Here is a 24,253-nt window from a genome sequence, read left to right as displayed (position 1 = left end):
AAACTGTTGTAATTCCTACACCTTTTACCTGATTTGGATGTAAATACCCTCACATTAAAGCTGAAAGTCTGCAGTTAAAGCACACCTTGTTTGTTTCATTTCAAATCCATTGTGGTGGTGTATAGAGCCAAAAAGATTAGAATTGAGTCGATGTCCCAATGTTTACGGACCTGACTTTATGTGTGTGTATGTATGTATGTATGTATGTATGTATGTATGTATATATAGCAGGTGTACTAAATTTGGTTTTATCGCTCTCACTCTCTCATACTGGTTACTGGAAGTTCGACATGGCACTTCATGGCAAAGAACTCTCTGGGGATCTGAAAAAAGAATTGTTGCTCTAGATAAAGATGGCCTAGGCTATAAGAAGGTTGCCAAGAAACTGAAACTGAGCTGCAGCACTGTGGCCAAGACCATACAGCAGTTTACCAGGACAGGTTCCACTCAGAACAGGCCTCACCATGGTCAACCAAAGAGGTTAAGTGCACATGCTCAGTGTCATATCCAGTGGTTGTCTTTGGGAAATAGACATATGAGTGCTGCCAGCATTGCTGCGGAGGTTAAAGGGGTGGGGAGTCAGCCTGTCAGTGCTCAGACCATATGCCACACATACTGCATCAAATTGGTATGCATGGCTGTCGTCCCAGAAGGAAGCCTCTTCTAAAGATAATGCACAAGAAAGCCTGCAAACAGTTTGCTGAAGATAAGCAGACTAAGGACATGGATTACTGGAACCATGTCCTGTGGTCTGACGAGACCAAGATAAACGTATTTGGTTCAGATGATGTCAAGCATGTGTGGTTGCAACGGGGTGAGGAGTACAAAGACAAGTGTGTCTTGCCCACAGTCAAGCATGGTGGTGGGAGTATCATGGTATGGGGCTGCATTAGTGCTGTCGGCACTGGAGAGCTACAGTTCATTGATGGAACCATGAATGCCAACATGTACTGTGACATACTGAAGCAAAGCATGACCCCCCTCCCTTTGAAGGCTGGGCTGCAGGGCAGTATTCCAACATAGTGACCCCAAACACACCTCCAAGACCACCACTGCCTTTCTAAAGAAGCTGAGGGTAAAGGTGATGGTCTGGCCAAGCATGTCTCCAGACCTAAACCCTATTTAGCATCTGTGGGGTATCCTCAAACGGAAGGTAGAGGAGCGCAAGGTAACATCCACCAGCTCCGTGATGTCATCATGAAGGAGTGGAGGACGACTCCAGTGGCGACCTGTGAAGCTCTGGTGAACTCTATGCCCAAGAAGGCAGTGCTGGAAAAAAATGGTGGCCACACAAAATATTGACACTTTGGGCCCAATTTGGACATTTCCACTTGGGGTTTACTCACTTTTGTTGCCAGCGCTTTAGACATTATTGGCTGTGTGTTTTTTTGAGGGGACAGCAGATTTACACTGTTATACAAGCTGTACACTCACTACGTTACATTGTAGCAAAGTGTCATTTCTTCAGTGTTGTCACATGAAAAGATATAATAAATTATTTAAAAAAATGTGAGGGGTGTACTCACTTTTGTGAGATACTGTGTGTGTGTGTGTGTGTGTATAGTATATAATATATAAATATATACCACTGGGATTTTTGCCCATTCCTCTTTGCAAAATTGCTTCAAGTTGGATGGTTTGCACATGTGAACAGCAATCTTTTAAGTTTGGCCACAGATTTTCTATTGGATTGAGGTCTGGGCTTTGACTAGGCCATTCCAACACATTTACATGTTTCCCCTTAAACCATTCAAGTGTTGCTTTAGCAGTGTGTTTGGGGTCATTGTCCTGCTGGAAGGTGAACCTCCATCCTAGTCTCAAATCACGCACAGAGTGGTGCTCAAGAATATCCCTGTATTTAGCACCATTCATCTTTCCCTCAACTCTGACCAGTTTCCCAGTCCCGGCTGCTGAAAAACATCCCCACAGTATGATGCTGCCACCACCATGTTTCACTGTGGGGATGGTTTTCTTTGGGTGATGGGATGTGTTGGGTTTGCACCAGACATAGCATTTTCTTTGTTGGCCGAAAAGTTCAATTTTCAGTTCAGACCAGAGTACCTTCCTCCATACATTGTGGGAGTCTCCCACATGCCTTTTCGCATACTCCAAACATGCCATTTTGTTTTTTTGCTGAAAGTAATGGCTTTCTTCTGGCCACTCTGCCATGAAGCCCAACTCTATGGAGCGTACGGCTTATTGTCGTCCTATGTACAAATACTTCAGTCTCTGCTGTGGAACTTTGCAGCTCCTCCAGGGTTACCTTAGGTCTCCGTGCTGCCTCTCTGATTAATGCCCTCCTTGCCCGGTCCGTGAGTTTTGGTGGGCGGCCGTCTCTTCATCAAAGATTTGGATATTTTTTTTATAACCTGACTTGTACTTCTCAACAACATTGTCCCTTACTTGTTTGGAGAGTTCCTTGGTCTGGTCTGGTCTTCATGGCAGTGTTTGGTTAGTGGTGCCTCTTGCTTAGGTGTTGCAGCCTCGGGGACCTTTAAAAAAAGGAGTGATATGTAATGACAGATCATGTGACACTTAGATTGCACACAGGTGGACATCATTTCACTAATTATGTGACTTCTGAAGGTAATTGGTTGCACCAGAGCTTTTTATGGGCTTCATAACAAAGGGGGTGAATACATACGCACATGCCAATTTTCTGTTTTCTAAAAAATAGTTTTATATATATATATATTTTTCCCGTTTCACTTCACCAACTTAGACTATTGTGTTCTGATCCATCACATAAAATTCAGATTAACAAAACATTGAACTTAAGGCTGTAATGTAACAAAATATGTAGTCGGGGGGGGGGGGGTGAGAATACTTTTACAGGGCACTGTGTGTGTATATATGTATATTTTCACACACATACACATATATATATATATATATATATATATATTAATATAATATAATATAATATAATATACTGTGTGTGTGTGTATGTATGTGTATATATATATATATATATATATATATATATATATATATATATATATATATATATATATATATATATATATATATATATATATAATATACACACACACATATATATGAATGTTCCATTGGTGAATCAGATTCTTTCTGGCAGTGGATCTGAACCGAACTCTTCACATAAGGTTTGAGTGTATGTACCATGTACTGCAGCCGGGTTTTCTTTTGTGGTACCAGCTGAGTACAGTTTTTTTTTTAGTTAGTTCACCTGTGAGTGGTGACACATTAGAGCAGTATATAGGTGATTATGGTGACTAGTTCCAATAGGTAATGACTAAGTGCTAACATTTGCACAAAATGCATCTAGCTCTTTGTCCCCTGCTCCATCTGTCAACCACTTGTCATATGAAGCTGCAAAAAAACATTTTTGGAAGTGCAGCCGTCCGGAATATTTTCCTTAATGTTACACAGCAAGTGAGCTGGGCTAGCACCTGACTAGTGTGTGTGTGTGTGTGTGTGTGTGTGTGTGTGTGTATATTAACTTAACCACTTAAGCCCCGGAAGATTTTACCCCCTTCCTGACCAGGGGGTTTTTTGCGATTTTTTTTTTTTTTTTTTTTTTCTGCATGACTTTAACGCAGGCCTCGACAAATCCCGGGCGCCAGGTCGCATTTGCGACTAGAATTAGCGACCTGGCGCCTGGGGTGCCCTGCTTGAGCTGTCCTGTCCCTTTTGCGCCCCCCACCTCCTCTTCGAGTTCACGGACTTCCGCGCCGTCCAGAAATTTAGTCCCCGGCTTTTCGGCCTTCTTCTGTGAGATGAGAAGCTAGGGGAACTGGCGCCCTCTTGTGGTGGCCGGGAGTAATGCATGTTCTCAATGCCTTTTCTTCTCCTTCCAAAGAGAAGAGAGGGAAGTTTTTTAAGGCGGCTTCATCTCTCTGTCCAGTTACCTTTGCTTAAAGGTAAGTGGACAGGGAGTGTGGTTATTATTATTAATTTATTTTTTAAATGTAAAAAAAATAATAATTTTTTCTTTTTTAATTATTAAAAAAAAAAATAAAAAAATGTTTTCTTTTTTTTTTCTTCAATTCTTATTAAAAAAAAAATATATATATATATAAAAATATATATATATATATATATATATATATATATATATATATATATATATATATATTTTCCTCATCGCCGTGCCACAGCCGAAGGCCCCTTTCACACGGGCTGTCTGATCAGGTCCGCCTGTCAGTTTTTCAGGCAGACCTGATCGGACCGTTCAGTCTCCTCTATGGAGCGGTAATCTGCCTCCATCTGACCCTGCCCGCCAAAAATAGACGGATGGTGGTTCTATTTTCTATCCATCCCGTGGATCCGATCAGATGGCATCGATGGAAAGAGACAGACAGTCTGTTTCCATCCAATTGCGCAATATAGGAGAGTGGGGTTCTAGTCGTATTTATGTGTAAATTTAGTATCAGTTTTATTAAATAAAGCTTGGTTGTTAGTTTAAAAAAAAAAAAAAAAAAAAATTGGCTCCTAACTTTTTTAGCTGGCTCCTAGATTTCAGGCAAATTTGTCAAGCCCTGCTTTAACGGACAATTCGCGCGGTCATGCGGCGCTGTACCTAAACGAATTTGATGTCCTTTTTTTTCCCACAAACAGAGCTTTGTTTTGATCATGCGCTATAAACAAAAAAAAGCGTAAATTTTGCAAAAATAATATTTTTCACATTTTTTTTATATGAAATTCCCCCCCAAAAAAATGTAAAAATCAAAATTTTTAACATTTTCAGCCAATTTGTTTTATGCTACATATGTTTGGTAAAAAAAAAATCGCAAAAAGCGTATTTTGATTGGTTTGCGCAAAAGTTATCGCGTTTACTAACAAAGGGAAAGATTTTTGTCATTTTTGGTGTTTTTTTTTTTTTTAACGAGTAATGGCGGCGATCTGCGGTTTTTTTTTTTGCGACATTGCGGCGTACAGATCGGACCCTTGACTGACATTTTTGACACTTTTGGGGTTACCAGTGACATTACTGCAGTAATCAGTGCTATACATATGCACTGTTACTGTAAAAATGACACTGGCAGGGAAGGGGTTAACTGTATTGGAGAGGGAGGGGTTAAGTGTGTCCTAGGGGCGTGCTTCTACCTGTGATTGGCTGTGGCTACTACTGTAAAAACAGAGATCAACGGTCCTACATAGTAGAACCGTCTGATCTCCATTTTTACACAGGGGAGAATGACAGGCGGCTTGTTTACATTAGCCGCCTGCCTTTCTCCCTCTCTACCGACGATCGCAGTGTGACCGGCGGACATCGGGTCCGCCGGTCACACGCACGGACTCCTTAGTGAACGAGCCGGGGCGGGCGCGCGCTCGCCCGCTATTGGCTCACAAGCCAATGACAGGCTAGTGACGTATATATACACGTCACTTTGCCTGGCCGGGGCTGACCGCCGCAGTATATGTACCTGCGGCGGTCGGCAAGCGGCTAAGACCTACTCACCTTGAGTGGCTTCTTTTGTTTCATTGAATACATGGCTGTTAGGCTTCAGTACTTCTTGAGTCACTGACCCACAAAAAAAATGTATATCAAGAAATTCAGAAGTCTATATCTCCATACATGTCAGACTGTTATAGAGGAGCTTCATTCCTCCTGTGTCTTTTTTTTTTTTTGCAAAGTTTGTTCTTATCTTTTATCCTCAATTGCATATTTACCTGCCTAGCTATAATTGTCAATGAGTCCTACTATAATCACCCACCCAGTGAATCCAGTTATTATTGCCCAACAAGTCCTGCTATAATTTGCTGCCATGTACTGGGCCTTGCAATGCTATCTTTCTTACTAATGATTCTGGGAGCTGGCTGTCCCTGAGATGATGCGTTTTCAGGTCCTTCCTTTTCCAGCGCTCCTTAGAATCTGACTCCAGGGATGTGTGACGTGGTCCAAGTGTTTCCCGCCTAGCAAGAATGGAGAAAGGGGCAGGGTGGAGTGGGGAAAAACAATGAGATACATTTTATACACAGCATTTATATACTGTGGAATGCAATGTGGAAAAGTTTATATGGGGTTTATTTATTTATTTTTTGAGGGGAGGTCCACTTTAAGTATTGAAAGAAGAGGGTTAGCATGGCAGGCAGAGAGCTAACATTGGAGAAAAATAATTCTAAAATAATAAATAATTGGAGAAAAATGACAGTCATCATGTTTCTTAATGGCTTTTTGCTTGTAAGTCACTGGCCTGAAACAAGTGAAGTCAGAACTCACAAAATACATACTACTTTCCAGGTTAGGGACACACAAGTTTTAATACTAGAGGCTCAGCATGACAGTCAGACAATTAATTAACATATTCAGCAGATCAGCAGTGGCCAGTCTCCTTACCAGTTTTCATTTAAAGCTGTAGGAAATTGAATTTATATGTAGTCTCCTTTTTGCTTTCATTCTTCACCTCTTGAGATATTACAGTTCTTGTTGTATTGTATGTGCTATACTTTTTTGGCTTACTATAACACTGTAAAGGCTCATTTTACACTAGGTGCTTTGGGACTGCTTTTAGTAGGCTTCCCATTATTTTAGTGCCATTCATAAATACCAAAATCCAAAAAGTGAAAAATATAAAAATTTAGTAGTGACAACAAATCAAATTATAAACAAAAATGAAAGTTCCAAAGTTTGTTCTGAGATGTGATCAGCAATCTGTGGAGAAGTGTCCTTTATTCTCCATGTGTATATCATGCTGCTCTTTGCAAACGTATAGCATAATCTTCTCTGTGCAATATATGTGATCACTTCACGTTTATTTGTATTTCCACGGTACCTCAATGCGCTGGCGTTGTGGTGTCATACGGCCCCTTCCCTTCGCGTTATGCCACAGGGTCACGTGTGGCTTCATCAGGGATCTGAGATGTACAGAGAAGATTATGCTGTGCATTTGCACATTGCAGCATGATGTACACATGAAGTGAATTAGGGACACTTCTCACATTTCAGAACTTTCTTTGCAATTTTTGTTTTATAATTTGATTTGTTGTCACTGATCATTTTCATATTTTTTACGTTTTTGTATTTTGCTTTTTATATACAGTGTAGCGCGGCACTAAAGTTATGTAAATTACTAGAGCACATTTATGAGAGTGTGCTAGTTCAAGCGATACACATTAAGAAGTATTCACGATTATTGTGGAGGTTTAATAAACCTAGTGGCTCACAAGATTACCTTAAATTTATTAGCAGGCTTGCCAAGTGCAATCTGAGCACATAAACAAGGCAAATGTTTCATGTTGGGTCAACTGGCACCACTGTGTTGCTATGAGGTGCAATGAAAATGGATAAAGCATGTAGTACTTTTTAAGCGCCGCATGATGTAATGCAACCCACTGCATCACACCGTACTGCAGCTGGTAGAACTGAATGAAACACCACTTTTGTAATATTTCATTGAAGTTTGAGAGAAGAAAAGTTGGCATGTGAAGCACTGTTTGCAGTGCATGGGCACAGTGGTCTGTGTTCTAGTGTGGCTGCTAGTGTAAATTGTGGTGCAACTGTTCTTTATAGTATTAACTCATATATATTTTGTTTTTTCTTCCTGCAGCCTGGGATATTGGGCTACTTTGAGTTCAATGCGTCACCTCAACCTCCAGGCTATTTAACTTTTTTCCGGTCTGCATTGCACTCATTACAAAAAGGTAGGTATACTATCTACACTCTAACAAGTTTGTGTTGCTAGCTCCTAATTTTAAACAGAAAACACACATGTGAAAATGCATGCAAGATAGGTTTGTAATGTGTCTGAAATCTGTCTGTCAAGCATTTGCAATACATTTGATCAGCAGTGGGTTTTCAGTTTTTTTTTTTTTTTTTTATGTGTACTCTTGGTACTTAACCACTTGACCACTGGAAGTTTTTACCCCCTTCATGACCAGACCATTTTTTGGCTATTCAGCATTGTGCTACTTTAACTGCCAATTGTGCGGTCACTACAGTGCTACAGTTTTTTTCACACAAATAGAGCTTTCTTCTGGTTGTATTTGATCACCACTGGGTTTTTATTTTTTATTGTGGAAACAAAAAAGACTGAAAATTATGGAAAACTAAATATATTTTACTTTCGGTATTTAATAAAAACATCAAATTTCTTCATAAATTTAGGCCAAAATGTATCCCGCTAAATCGCATAGGTTAAAAAAAAATCCCCAAAATTGTATATTGGTTTGAGTGAAAGTTTTAGTGTCTACAAACTATGGTAAATACAGTGGATATAAAAAGTCTACACACCCCTGTTAAAATGTCAGGTTTCTGTAAAAAAAAATTAGACAAAGCTAAATTGCAGAACTTTTTCCACCTCTTTAACCACTTGCCGACCGCCGCACGACTATCTACGTCGGCGGTCAGCCCCTCACAGGCAAACTAACGTAGGGCTACGTTGCTTGCTTGTGAGGGTCTAGGGAGCGAGCGCGCGCCCCCGCGTGGTCACGGACCCCCCCCCGCGCGTGTGACCAGCGGACCCGATGTCCGCCGGTCACTCGGCGATCGGCGGGGGAGAGGGAGAATGTCAGGCAGCTTGTGTAAACAAACTGCCTGTCATTCTCCTCGCTGCAAAGACACTGATAAAACGGATCTGGTATGTAGATCCGTTGATCAGTGTCCTTACAGCTAGAGCCACAGCCAATCACAGTAGAAACCACGCCCCTAGGGACACACACAGCCCCTCCCTTCCAAATAAAGTTAACCCCTTCACTACCAGTGTATTTTTACAGTAACAGTGCATATGTATAGCACTGATTACTGTAGAAATGTCACTGGTAACCCCAAAAGTGTCAAAAATGTCAGTCAAGGGTCCGATCTGTCCGCCGCAATGTCGCAGTACCGCAAAAAAAATCGCAGATCGCCGCCATTACGCGTTAAAAAAAAAAACAACAAAAATGACAAAAATCTTTCCCTTTGTTAGTAAACGCGATAACTTTTGCGCAAACCAATCAAAATACGCTTTTTGCGATTTTTTTTTTACCAAACATAGGTAGCATAAAATAAATTGGCCGAAAATTTTTAAAAATTTTGATTTTTACATTTTTTTTTGGGGGAATTTCATATAAAAAAATGTGAAAAATATTGCTATTTTTGCAAAATTGACGCTCTTTTTTTGTTTATAGCGCGTGATCAAAAAATCGCACAGGTGATCAAATACCACCAAAAGAAAGCTCTGTTTGTGGGAAAAAAAGGACGTCAAATTCGTTTAGGTACAGCGTCGCACGACCGCGCAATTGTGCGTTAAATTCACGCAGTGCCGAATCGCAAAATACCCCCTGGTCGGAATGGGGGTAAAATCTTCCGGGGCTTAAGTGGTTAATGTAATCTATAAAATGTACAACTCAATTGAAAAACAAACTGAAATCTTTTAGGTGGGGGGGGATAAAAAAACTAAAATATTGTGGTTGCTGTGTTCAGAATTAAGCAATCAAATTCAAACTCACGTTAAATAGGAGTTAGTACACGCCAATATTTAAGGTGCCTCCGATTAACCCCAAATAAAGTTAAGCTGTTCTAGTAGGTCTTTTCTGACATTTCCTTAGTCATATCCTACAGCAAAAGCCATGGTCTGCAGAGAGCTTCCAAAGCATCAGAGGGATCTCATTGTTAAGGTATCCGTCGGGAGAAGGGTACAAAAGAATTTCCAAGGCATTAGATATACCATGGAACACAGTGAAGTTGGTTATCAAGTGGAAAAAATATGGCATAACAGTGACATTACCAAGAACTGGACGTCCCTCCAAAATTGATGAAAAGACGAGAAGAAAACTGGTCAGGGAGGCTGCCAAGAGGCCTACAGCAAAACTAAAGGAGCTGCAGGAAGATCTGGCAAGTACTGGCTGTGTGGTACATGCGAAAATCGCCCGTATTCTTCATATGTCTGGGCTATGGGGTAGAGTGGCAAGCCGAAAGCCTTTTTTTACGAAGAAAAACATCCAAGCCCAGCTAAATTTTGCAAAAACACATCAGAAGTCTCCCACAAGCATGTGGGAAAATGTGTTCTGGTTTGATGAAATGAAGGTTGAACTTTTTGGCCGTAATTTCAAAAGATATTTTTGGCGCAAAAACAGTGCACATCACCAAAAGGACACCATACCCACAGTGAAGCATGGTGGTGGCAGCATCATGATTGGGGACTGTTTTTCTTTAGCTGGAACAGGGTAGAGGGAATTATGAACAGATCCAAATACCAGTAAATATTGGCACAAAACCTTCAGGCTTCTGCTAGAAAGCTGAACATGAAACTTCATCTTTCAGCATGACAACGACCCAAAGCATACATCCAAATCAACAAAGTTTTGGAATGTCCCAGCCAGAGCCCAGACCTGAATCTGATTGAAAATCCGTGGGGTGATCTGAAGAGGGGTGTGCACAGGAGATGCCCTCGCAATCTGTCATATGTGGGGTGTTTTCGCAAAGAAGAGTGGGCAGATATATTGCGAAGTCAAGATGTGCCGTGCTGATAGACTCAGACTCAAAAAAACTGGGTACTGTAATAAAATTAAAAGGGGCTTTAACACAGTATCAGTTTAAGGGTGTGGAGTTTGCTGGAAGGAGGGATGGCGTGCTACAGTGTAGGGTACAGATGTAGAATTAGCCAGTGGAAAGCAAGTTTCAGAGGGCAGAAATGGGGGCATTAGCGGTAGGGTGTTCGGAGCTCCTAAACTCAGGGTGGGTATGGTGAAAAATCAAGAGAGCAGCCTAAAAACATCAAATGAGGATAAATGTAACCGATCAAAATTACGAGGCTTGTATACCAATGCCAGAAGCCTGGCCAACAAGATGGGAGAGCTGGAGCTGCTGATGATTGAGGAGGACTTAGATTTTGTGGGGATAACTGAGACTTGGTTCGACAGCTCTCATGACTGGATGGCGACCATTCAGGGGTATTCCCTTCATCGCAGGGATAGAGAGGGTAAAAAAGGGGGAGGGGTATGTCTGTATATTAAGAACAGTATACTGGTAAATATGAGGGATGATATTAATAATGGAGCTATGGACGAGGCAGAATCCCTATGGGTAGAGCTTCAAAGGAAAGGCACGGTGGGGAAGGTAATATTGGGCGTATGCTATAGGCCCCCCAACCAGAGGGAGGAGGGTGAGGCGGACCTCATGTTACAGATAGGATTGGCAGCAAGGATGGGAAATGTCATTATAATGGGGGACTTTAATTATCCTGATATAGACTGGGCAGAAGGAACTGCGCACTCAGCCAAGGCTCGGCAGTTCCTAAATATTTTGCAGGACAATTTCATGGGTCAGATGGTGAATGCACCGACAAGAAACAATGCGGTACTTGACCTACTGATTACCAACAATACAGACCTGCTCACGGATATAGAAATACGGGACAACTTAGGGAACAGTGACCATAGGTCAATTGGTTTCAGTATTAATTACAGTAATAGGAAATACAAAGGTAATATAAGGACACTGAATTTCAAAAGAGCCAATTTCCCTAAACTGCGCTCGCTGCTAGAAAATATCAAATGGGATAGAACCCTGGGAACAAAGAACACGGAGGAAAAATGGGAGTGCTTCAAGAGCATACTTAACAAAGGGGTGGGCCAGTGCATTCCACAGGGAAATAAATTTAAAAGAGCAAAACTAAACCCTGGGTGGCTAAACTCCAACATAAAAATGTATATTAGAGCTAAAGAAAAGGCCTTCAAAAAATACAAGACTGAGGGGTCATTGGCAGCATTTAAGCATTACAAAGAGTGTAATAAGAAATGTAAAGACGAAATCAGGGCGGCTAAAATAGAACACGAGAGACATATAGCGGAGGAGAGTAAAAAGAACCCCAAGAAGTTCTTTAAGTATATAAACAGTAAGAAAGCGAGGTCAGAACACATTGGCCCCATAAAAGATGATAAAGGAAAAATAGCCACAGAGGACAGAGAAAAGGCGGAAGTGTTAAAGAATTTCTTTTCTTCAGTCTTCACAAAGGAATCGGGGGGCTACACGAACCTTGCTTGTAAGGCCGAACTAAATAATACACCTCAGGAAGTGCCGCCATGGCTAACAGAGGATAGACTTAGAGCTAAACTAGAGAAACTTAACATAAATAAATCCCCGGGACCGGATGGCTTGCACCCGAGGGTTCTTAATGAGCTCAGCCAGATGATTCCCAGACCATTATTCTTGATCTTTAAGGATAGTTTACAGACGGGTATGGTGCCAGCTGATTGGAAAAAAGCCAACGTAGTACCAATATTTAAAAAGGGGCCGAGATATATCCCGGGTAACTATAGGCCGGTCAGCCTAACATCAGTAGTCTGCAAAATTTTGGAGGGGATGATAAGGGACCACAAACAAGACTTTAGTAATGAAAACGGTATTATAAGTAGTAATCAGCATGGATTCATGAAAAATCGTTCGTGCCAAACCAATCTATTAACCTTCTACGATGAAGTGAGCTGCCACCTAGATAAAGGTAAGCCTGTGGATGTGGTGTATCTGGACTTTGCAAAGGCCTTTGACACCGTTCCCCACAAACGCTTACTGTACAAACTAAGGAAGGTAGGTATGGACCATAAGGTGAGTACCTGGATAGAGAACTGGCTCCAGGGTAGAGTCCAGAGGGTGATGATTAATGGGGAGTACTCGGATTGGGCGGGTGTGGAAAGTGGGGTCCCCCAGGGTTCGGTCCTGGGACCAATCCTGTTTAATTTATTCATAAATGATCTAGAGGAGGGGATATCTAGTACAATCTCAGTATTTGCAGATCATACTAAATTAGGCTTGCCAATATCTTCTATGCAGGATGTGGAAACCTTGCAAGAGGACCTGAACAAAATAACGGGGTGGGCAACTACATGGCAGATGAGATTTAATGTTGAAAAATGTAAAGTAATGCACTTGGGGGCCAGAAACCAGAAAGCAAGCTACTCACTAGGGGGGGAACCTCTGGGTGAGTCTAGGATGGAAAAGGACTTGGGGGTACTGGTAGACAACAGGCTTGGCAGTGGCATGCAAAGCCACCGCAAGCAAAGCCAACAGAATACTGGGATGTATAAAAAAGGGGATTCACTCCAGAAATAAAGAGATTATTCTCCCACTCTACAAGACTCTGGTCCGGCCACATCTGGAGTATGCTGTCCAGTTCTGGGCACCGGTCCTCAGGAAGGATGTGCTGGAACTGGAGAAAGTCCAGAGAAGGGCAACAAAAATAATTAGGGGAATGGAGGACTGCAGCTATGAGGAAAGACTACAAGCACTGAACCTATTCTCTCTGGAGAAGAGAAGATTTAGGGGGGATATGATATCAATGTACAAATACTGTACTGGCGACCCGAGCATAAGGAACAAACTATTCGGAGAGAGGAGATACAATAAGACACGTGGCCACTCACTAAAACTTGAGGAAACGCGGTTTAACCTTAAAGTGCGTAAGGGGTTCTTCACTGTAAGAGCGGTAAGGATGTGGAATTCTCTTCCACAAGCAGTCGTATCAGCAGGGAGCATTGATAGTTTCAAAAAACTATTAGATGGACACCTTAAAGACCACAACATACAGGGGTATACAATGTACGGTTAATAGCAAACACACACACACACATCATAGGTTGAACTGGATGGACTGATGTCTTTTTTCAACCTCACTAACTATGTAACTATGTAAAATAGCCATGTCCCATGGGTCAAGACACTAAAAGTAAGTGTTGGCAAAAGGGTATCATGGAAGTTTATTAATGATGATAGGGGTTAATAACAAACCGGTGCTGAAGTCTTCGGCATCACTTGGGGTGCTGTGGGGGTTCCACACCTTAGAATCATGGAGCAGGATGGCCCAAAGCCGGGGGCAGTGGAGGAGATGGAATCCGGGGGGTCCGAGGGAACACCAATGTGGGCAGGTGTTACCGTGCAGATACTGTGTGCGGCCGCAACACGGGCTGTACACCGGACCTGACGCTGATTCCGGAAGTGTCCCCTTGGCTGCATCACCAGAAAAGTGACGACCGAAGTACAGATGGAACGCTGACCGGAAGTGTCTTGACCCATGGGACATGGCTATTTATTACACTGTAGTGCGCCATCCCTCCTTCCAGCAAACTCCATAATCCACACATCATCCTGTGTCAGGGATTCGGCAGCCTCAGGTGTCACATCAATATTTATTTCCATCTCCATGCCATAAAGCTTTTTGGTACTATGACCCTATAGGAGGAAGGCCAATGGACTAGCGCCAGGATATTTTTTGTTTGTTTAGTTCAAGGGTGTGCACACCTATGCAACCATATTTTTTTTCTGTTTATTTTTACTTCCCTCCATTTAAAAGATTTCAGTTTGTTGTTCAACTAAGTTGTAGAGTTTGTAGGTCACATTAAAGGTGGAAAAAGTTGTGAAATTATTTCTGTAATTTTTTTTTACATCACAGAAACCTGACATTTTGCCAGGGGTATGTAGACTTTTTATATCCGCTGTATACTGGAATTTACGCAGCTATTGATGCTTTACTATAATGGTGGTGATCAGCGACATAGTTTGACTGTGATAGTGTGACGGCTAACCTGGCACTAACACACTGGCTGGGAGGGTCACTAACTGACACTGACGTTGCTAGTGACACTAATACAGTGATCTGTGATAATACTGTACACTTTACTAATGACACTGGCTACAAGGAGGTTAACATCAAGGGGCAATCATGGGGTTAACTGTGTGCCTAACAAGTGTAACTTGTGCTGCTGTTGTTTTTTTTTTTTTTTCTCCCTGCTACGTTTACATGTGGCCGTAGCGGATCGCGGGCAGAATCACTGCGATTTTGCCCGCGATCCGGAAATCATTGCAAATCACGGGACGCCTGTGCGTTGCCCGTGATTTGCAATAGCACCCCAAACGCTGTGTGATGTTGCCGCGATTTCCGCCTGCCGAATCGCGGTAACATCGCGCAAACAAAATTGCGGGACGCATGACGACCTAAAGAAGCTCTTGTACCTTTTTTGGGCGTCATGCGTCCCGCGGCAACATCGCACAGCGTTTGGGGTGCCATTGCAAATCGCAGGCAACACACAGGCGTCCCGCAATTTGCAATGATTTCCGGATCGCGGGCAGAATCGCGGTGATTCTGCCCGCAATCCGCTACGCCCACATGTGAACGTAGCCTTAGGGAGAAGGGACATGCGAGACTGCCATTCTCTGTACACAGAGTTCTGTGTTTTTGTAGACACAGAACTCTTTTGTGTGATGGGACACAGCCGATCAGCAGGTTTCAGACTAAATTATCGGCTGAAATCTGCTGCCAAGCTTGTGCTGTGTCCAATCACAGCACGGTTGGCAGCGGGTGTGCACATGCACCCCCCCCCCCACCCCCAAAACACCCCCAAAAAAAACCCAGATGCCTGCTGCCAATGTACATGTACGTTGCCGAGCCTGCATCTGCTGCTGCTTGCAGTTTATTTACTTTGAGCGGTTGGCAGGTGGTTATATTACCAGCGTTAAAAAGAAAAAGAAAATGTAGATTCCCTTTCACAACTTCTCCTTCATATTTAAATCCATAGAGCAGGATGCGTATACAGTCTACCATGGAGGTTACAACATTGGTTGAAATATCAGGACAGGAGACATTCGAACTTATGTTTGTTGGTTTTCTGCCCGTTTTTGTAAACTGGACTAATGCTCTGTTTCTTAAGTTGACAATCAATTCTACAGCTCCAATTCTGCATGTTTTTCTCTACAAGATTGACAGTAAAGATTGAATGAATGTTTGAGCTATTAAAAAAGTTAGTTCCTTATACCAGCTTTTCTCCAGGCATGGACAGTGTTCTGGGAGATTCTTTGCATATTAATATGCTACATTAGGTCTGGGTAGTCTACTTTCTTCATTTTCAATGTGGATATGTTCTCCATTCCAACTTTAAGGTACTGTTAATTGTATCCATTCTGATTCAGTGAATAGTGTGGGAAATGCCCGTCTTTGTCCTGTCAATTTCTTGTGAGGAAGACCTAAACTTATTTTTAAATGTAAATATTTGTCTGACCACATTATATGGCCTGAAGGCATATTAATGGGTCCTTTAGTGAGTGATATCCTGGTGATAGTGTTTAGAAGCTAACGGATTTCTTTCCAATATTTTTAATATGTTGTGGCATCTTCACATTAAGTCGAACACGTTTCCTGAGTTTCCTCACTTATGTGAGACCTGAGGAATTTCTAGACCTTCTGTGTAAGATAGATTTTCCATCAATTGATCTTCCTCTATTGTTCCAAAATCCATCTGCCAGCTTGCTTTTCATTGATTATTTAGACCGGTTTCTATGTAGTACATTATATACAGTAGAATGAGTAGAGCTGGAACCTTTTTGTAGATCGACTTCAGTACAACCAGCCTGCCCATAGATAAATAGATGAAAATTCAGCTGCTTCCTGCTGAACTGACCGAATTTCAATCTGTCTATGCCTAGCTGTCATTGCAACGTATGAATACTTGCATAGTGGGATGGAGACTTCAGAAAATCTTTGGGACTATTTTTAATAAGCTGGTGCAGAACTAACATTAACCACTTACCTACTGGGCACTTAAACCCCCTTCCTAATCAGACCAATTTTCAGCTTTCAGTGCTCTCACATTTTGAATGACAATTACTCAGTCATGCAACACTGTACCCATATGAAATGTTCGTTCTTTTTTTCACACGGAGCTTTCTTTTGGTGGTATTTAATCATAATTGGGTTTTTTATTTTTTGCTCTATAAATGAAAAAAGACCAAACATTTTTTAAAAAAATGCATTTTTCTTCGTTTCGGTTTTTAAAATGTAGCAAATTTTGTCATTTTTCTTCATAAATTTTGGCCAAACTTTATACTGCTACATATTTTTAGTAAAAATAACCCAAATAAGTATACATATTTGGTCTCTGTGAAGGTTATAGAGTCTACAAGCTATGGTGCCAATCATTGAAAATTGATCACACCTGATGTGCTGACGGCCTCTCATTTCTTGAGACCCTAACAAGCCAGTAAAGTACAATTGGCCCCCCCTCCCCTCCCCCCAGTAGCTGCTTTTTGGAAAGTAGACATTCCAAGGTATTTAGTAAGAGGCATGGTGAGTTTTTGAAGTTGTAATTTTTTTCCACAATTCTTTGCAAAATGAAGATTATTTTTAAATTTAATTATTTTTTTTTTTTTTCGCAAAATGGTCATATCACCAAGTTATTTCTCCCACACTTTATTGGCATACTTGCAACTACATTTTCTGCTACTCCTCCTGAGTATGGCGATACCACATGTGTGGGACTTTTCCCACAGCATGACCACATACGGAGGCCCAACATCCAAGTAGCACCTCCAGGTATTACACATGTAATTTCCTGACAACCTATCACACTTTTGAAGGCCCTGGAGCACCAGGACAATAGTAACACCCACAAAATAACCCCATTTTGGAAAGAAAACACCCCAACACATAATCTAGGAGGCATAATGAGTCTTTTGAACATGTCATTTTTTCCACAAGTTTTTGAAAAATGTGGAAAGAGAATGAAAACGCATTATTTTTTATTTTTTTTTAACACAAAGTTGTCCATTTATAAGATATTTCTAACACATAGCATGTACATAGCAAAAATGACACCCCAAAATAAATTCTGCTGCTCCTCCTGAGTATGGCGATACCCCATGTGTAACACTTTTCCACAGCCTAGCCACATACAGAGGCCCAACATGCAGGGAGCACCGTCATTTCCTGACTTCCCATTCCACTTTTGTGAGGCACTGTAGTAGCACTGAAGTGGCACGGATGAGCACTGACGTGGCATGGATGTGGCTCAACTAGGTAAAACTGGAACACACTGTAGAAAAAATGCCTGTTAGCGCTGTCTTGACGCCAGCTGGATGCCGACCAACGCTTACTGACGCTTGAAAAATGCTTTAATCACTGAACTGTGTTTGAACTTGACTTCTAACACCACTGGTTAACTCAAAAGATCCTGGACTGTGGTAAGACTTGACTCTTGACACTGTTTAGCTCAAAAGTCCTGTGAACAGCTCCCTCCAGCCCTTCATTGACTGAGGTAGCTCTTTGTAACTGTTTGTGCTGCTGCAACTCTCAACACTGTACACTGCACACTGTACACATTAACTCTTCAGGGCCCAACCGCTGGCACCCCCTTTACACTTTTAGGGTCCCCTACCAGGCACCCCCCCTCTGCACTTCAGGGTCCTCTCACTAGGCACCCCCTTTACCACTAGCTAGCTCCTGGATACCTTGGACCTTCACTGGAGCGGTCCCCTCTCAGCTAGGCAGACCCCCAGGGGCAGTTACAGTACTCACGAACTTGGAATGTTTTCCTGAAACTGGGCCCCCTCAACTCCGCTGGTCCTCGGCACACCGGATCCTCTGCAGCTCAGCTCCGCTCTTTCTGTACCCTTAAGCAAGCCGCCCGGGACACCCAATCCTGCTGACAGGAGGAGAGACAGCCATACTCTCCCTCCTGGGACTCTGCTTCCCTCCAAAGTCGCTGTGTCATGCGCTCCCCTCAAACTTATACCCACTCCCAGAATCCTGTGCGGCAGAATCTGCCTTTCTGGGGTAGATACAGGCCTGAATGTGCCACTGATTGGGTTTCCTCCACTGCCTGATAAGAACCCTTCTCATGGAGCCAGTGGGGAGACTCCCCAGTCTCAATAGCAACACCTGGGAGACATGACAGCCCAGCTGAAAATCATGGCCCTGCTGTTAGGCAGCCAAGGCCCACTATACTTTGCCTAGCACCTACCTTGTAGGGTGCTACATATACATTAATGTAAAAAATGTTCTGTGGTGCAGAATCGCCCCAGTCTCCCCTTATTCTTACTTGAGCCTGATCTGACCCAACAATGTGCATGAGAGCAGCTCTATCTGCAGTCTCCTTCCTCCCTGGGCAGACTGATAGCAGCGTGTGCCATTGGCTCATGCTCCTGTCAATTAACTGCTGTATTGAGCGAGAGAAGGACAGGGCCAAGCAAACAGGGCGGCTCAGGATCCCTCATGGAAAGTGGCTTTTTATGGGAGCACTTGCCGAGGAGGAACATGGAAATCTGGTAGGGGGACTCCAGAAGAAGAGGATCGGGGCTTCTCTGTGCAAAACCATTGCACAGAGCAGATAAGTATAACATGTTTATTATTTTAGTTAAAAAGTAAAAAAAAAATTAAGCTTTTTTTTAATTTTTATTTTTTATCATAGTTGTATTTTAAATGATAGAGACAGAATATCAACCAAATAATCCAGAATAAAAGGCATGACACAAAATGTTTATAAATTGAGTTGCAGTTCAGTGAGTAAAAAAAGTATTTGATCCCCCAAGCAAAACATGACTTGGTACTTGGTGGAGAAACCCTTGTTTGCAAGCGCAGAGGTAAGACGTTTCTTGTAGTTACCAGGTTTGCACACATCTAAGGGGGGATTTTGGTCCACTCTTCTTTACAGGGCTTCTCTAATTCCTTAATGTTTCTTGGCTGTTGCTTGGCAACTCAAAGTTTTAGCTCCCCCCCCCTTATAAATTTTCTATAGGATTAAGGTCTGGAAACTGGCTAGGCCAATTCATGACCTTAATGTGCTACTTCTTGAGCCACTCCTTTGTTGCCTTGGTGGTACGTGTTGGGTCATTGTCATGCTGGGTGAACCATTTTTAATGTTCTCGCTGAGTGAAGAAGGTTCTCCTCCAAGATTTTACAATACATGGCCCCATCCATTGGCCCTGCAGAGTGACAAATTGTCCCTGTACCTTTATCAGAGAAACAGCCCCAAAGCATAATGTTTCCTCCTCCACGCTTGACTGTAGGGATGGTGTTCTTAGGGTTATAGTCCATTTTTCTTCCTCCAAACACAGCGATTCGAGCTGTGAAGGAGTGTGTGTATATTTAGAGACATACTCATTAGCTGGCCTAATTCATTAGCTGCAAGTACTCCATTCAAGTACAACATTTTAAGTACAGTGAAGAGATATTGCAGGGGACTGAAGAGATTGAAGAGATACTGAAAGAGATTGGCTTGGAGTTTGCAACTGACTCATCTGTTTTTTGCTGACCATTGCTTGAGAAGAGGTAAGGAATTTGGTCAGGTGTTTGCTATTGTGCATTTGCTAATGAGATCAGCTCATTAAGGTGTTACATTTGTTGCTGGGGGAGGAGCTGTGAAGGAGTATGTGTATATTTAGAGACATACTCATTAGCTGGCCTAATTCATTAGCTGCAAGTACTCCATTCAAGTACAACATTTTAAGTACAGTGAAGAGATATCACAGGAGACTGAAGAGATTGAAGAGATACTGAAAGAGATTGGCTTAGAGTTTGCAACTGACTCATCTGTTTTTTGCTGACCATTGCTTGAGAAGATGTAAGGAATTTGGTCAGGTGTTTGCTATTGTGCATTTGCTAATGAGATCAGCTCATTAAGGTGTTACATTTGTTGCTGGGGGAGGAGCTGTGAAAGAGTGTGTGTATATTTCGAGACATACTCATTAGCTGGCCTAATTCATTAGCTGCAAGTACTCCATTCAAGTACAACATTTTAAGTACAGTGAAGAGATATTGCAGGAGATAGTCAGGAGGTAGGCTGGAAGGTGGAAAAAAGAAAAAAAAAAAGGTAAGATTTGTTTGACTTAAATTTACAAAATTTTTTTTTCTCCTCTTTAAAATGGCAGACTTGGTTCAGTGCAGGAATTGTTGTGCATTTATTTCATGTTCCACTCTTTGGAGATTCGGATGCTGTCAGATCTGTAGGCAATTCTCCTTATTGCAGCAGGAAATTGCATTTTTGAAATCAGAGATATTTAAATTATCTGTTAAACAAACTCCAGCTGGGACTGCTGCAAAGCCACTGCCACAGAGGACCCCCAGAAATGGCAGATGGGTTACTGTAGGTTCTGGAAGACTTAGAGTGGTTTATAGAAGACATGTCCCACAGTCGGTGGTTCTCCATAATTCATTTGCAGCACTCTCAGAATGTAAGGACAACATGGATATGGACTCAAACACAGAGGGTGAGAAACCATCGACTCCTATGTCTAATGTATGCAAGACTGCAGCCAAGGACAAAAAAGATAAAGTGAAGTCTCAAAGGAAGCAGCTGTTGCTGGGTGATTCAATCATAAGAAGTGTGGAGCTTAAAGAAAATGGTATTGTGAGATGTCTCCCTGGTGCTACTGCTAGACGAGATAGAAGACGTATTATTAATATTGTTAAGCAAGCAAAGCAGGAAGGGGACGTGGATGTTCTTGTCCATCTAGGGACAAATGACCTGGCTTGCAATGAAGTGTCAGAGGTGAAAACATCTTTTATCACACTTGGTAATGACGTATAGGATTTTGCATCCACCATTTCATTTTCTGAAGTTCTGCCTGTGCATAATGTTCAGAATGATAGGCAGAGGCGCATAAAGGAGTTCAACATATGGCTTAGTAAATGGTGTCAAGAGCAAGGATTTGGCTTTGTTTCTTATGATAGCTCTACTTGGAATAGAAAGGAACTGTACAAAAAAGATGGTTTGCATCTTTCTCTCAAAGGAACAAATGTACTTAGTGAACAACTCCAAGAATTTGCGAAAGAGTATTTAAACTAGGTAGGGGGGGGGGGGGCAAAAGAGTGAAAATACAAGAGTCCAATTGCCCCCCGAAACAATGCCAGAACAGGTCAGAAGCACAGAGGTTAAGAAATGATAAGCTCAGAGTCCTGTCTACAAATGCTCGCAGTTTAGGTAAAAAAAATCAATGAACTTGGGTCAATAATGGCATCTGAGAATGTAGATTTAGTGGCTGTTACGGAGACATGGTTTAATGAAAGAAATGACTGGGACATAACCATACCAGGGTACTCTTTATACCAGGGCTCGACAATCCCCGGGCGCCAGGTCGCATTTGCGACTAGAATTAGCGACCTGGCGCCTGGGGGTGCCCTGCAGAAGGTGTCCTGTCATTTTTGCCCGGACTTCCGCGCACGGAGTGCACGGACTTCCGGGCCATCCGAAAATCGAGGCCCCGGCTTTTCGGCCTACTTGAGATGACAGGCTTCCAATGGGGAACTGGCGCCCTCTTGTGGAGGCCGGGAGTAATGACTGTTTCCACTGCCTTTTTGTTCTCAATTCATTCATTACCATCTCCCTGTCCAGTTAGTTACCTTTGACAGGGAGTGTGGTTATTATTATTTAATTTATTTTTTAAATGTAAAAAAAAAATATATATTTTTTTCTTTTTTTTTAATTATTAAAAAAATAAAAAAAAATTCTTTTTTTTCCAATTATTAAAAAAAAATATATATATAAATATATATCTATATAAATATATATCTATATATATATATATATATATATATATATATCTATATAAATATATATCTATATATATATATATATATATATCTATATATATATATATATATATATATATATATATATATCTCTATCTATCTCCTTTTTTTTTTTTCTCGTCGCCATGCCACAGCCGAAGGCCCCTTTCACACAGGCTGTCTGATCAGGTCCGCCTGTCAGTTTTTCAGGCAGACCTGATCGGACCCTTGATTCTCCTCTATGGAGCAGTAATCTGCCGCCATCTGATCCTGTCCACCAAAAGCAGACGGATGGATCGGATCAGATGGCATCGGATGGAAAGAGACAGACAGTCTGTTTTCATCCAATTGTGCTAGAGGAGAGTGGGGTTCTAGTCGTATTAATGTGTAAATTTAGTATCCGTTTTATTAAATAAAGCTTGGTTGTTAGTTTAAAAAAAAAAAAACTGGCTCCTAACTTTTTTAGCTGGCTCCTAGATTTCAGGAAAATTTGTCAAGCCCTGCTTTATACAGAAGAGACAGAGAAGGCAAGAAAGGAGGAGGAGTGGCCCTGTATGTGAAAGATAGCATTAAATCTAACCTAATACAAGTTGGTGAGGCCAACATAGAGTCAGTTTGGGTTACGTTGCAGTTTGCTAATCATGCAGTATCTCGTGTAGGTGTGATATATAGACCACCTGGTCAAGTTAAAGAACTAGATGATCTACTAGTTGAAGAAATAGCTAAAATGACAATGAAAGGAGAAGTTATCATTATGAGAGATTTCAATCTTCCAGATATAAACTGGAAAACCAAAATAGCAAGTTCTACCAGGAGTACAGATATTCTAAATTCCCTACTGGGGTTGTCTCTGCAACAAGTGGTTGAGGAGCCAACCCGGAGGGAGGCCATTTTGGATTTGGTATTCACAAATGGGGATTCGGTATATGATGTCATTGTAGGCGAAACCTTGGGATCTAGTGATCACCAGTCAGTGTGGTTTAATATAAGAACTGTGAAAGAGTCACACCACACAAAAACAAAAGTTTTAGATTTTAGAAAAACAGACTTTTCAAAAATGAAATTAGTCATAAATGAGTCCTTATCAGACTGGAACGGATTACATGGAGTCCAGGAGAAATGGGACTACTTAAAAGGTGCATTATTGAAGGCAACAGAAAATTGCATTAGACTTGTCAGTAAAAGCAAAAAAAGGAAGAGACCACTGTGGTACTCAGCAGAAGTGGCCCAAATCATTAAAAATAAAAAGCTAGCATTTTGTAATTATAAAAAAACCCAGAGCAATGAAGATAAGGAAATCTACAAGATTAGGCAGAAAGAGGCCAAGCAAGTTATAAGAACTTCTAAAGCGCAGGCAGAAGAAAAACTAGCTCAGTCTATGAAAAAGGGGGATAAGACATTCTTCAGATATATAAATGAAAAAAGGAAATTAAAACAAGGAATAACTAAATTAAAAACAAAGGACGGAAGGTATGTAGAAGAGAATAAAGGGCTAGCCGACTGCCTTAATAAATACTTCTGTTCAGTTTTTACAGAAGAAAAAGGAGAAGGACCTCCACTTGAAAGGATGACTAATGAATCGTTTGATGCATGTGTCTTTACAGAGGAAGACGTTCTAAGATTGCTGTCTAAAGTGAAGACCAATAAGTCACGGGGTCCTGATGAGATACACCCAAAATTATTAAAAGAGCTTAGTGGTGAGCTGGCAAAACCATTAACAGATTTATTTAACCAATCATTAGTAACAGGAGTCATCCCGGAAGATTGGTAATTGGCAAATGTCGTGCCCATTCACAAGAAAGGTAGTAGGGAGGAATCGAGCAACTATAGACCAGTGAGTCTGACATCAATAGTAGGCAAATTATTGGAAACCCTATTAAAGGATAGGATTGTGGAACATCTTAAATCCCATGGATTGCAAGATGAAAAACATGGGTTTACTTCAGGGAGATCATGTCAAACAAATCTTATAGATTTTTTTGACTGGGTGACTAAAATAATAGACGGTGGAGGTGCAGTAG

General features: G+C 41.6%; 1 protein-coding gene across 1 annotated transcript in view; it reads left to right on the top strand.

Moving 5' to 3' along the window:
* The window catches only part of TXNDC11 (thioredoxin domain containing 11), a 158,342-nt gene that overhangs the window by 42,088 nt on the left and 92,001 nt on the right, over positions 1–24,253 (top strand). The window contains exon 5 of the mRNA XM_082262319.1: positions 7,533–7,626. Within this exon, the coding sequence (XP_082118445.1) occupies positions 7,533–7,626 (94 nt within the window). The remainder of the gene's footprint in view (positions 1–7,532; positions 7,627–24,253) is intronic.

This window comes from Pelophylax lessonae, assembly GCF_965119305.1.
Source record: "Pelophylax lessonae genome assembly, chromosome: 6".
Classification (NCBI taxonomy): Eukaryota; Metazoa; Chordata; class Amphibia; order Anura; family Ranidae; genus Pelophylax; species Pelophylax lessonae.
Note: the sequence above shows the minus strand (reverse complement) of the source record. Positions and strands in the feature narration are given on the sequence as shown.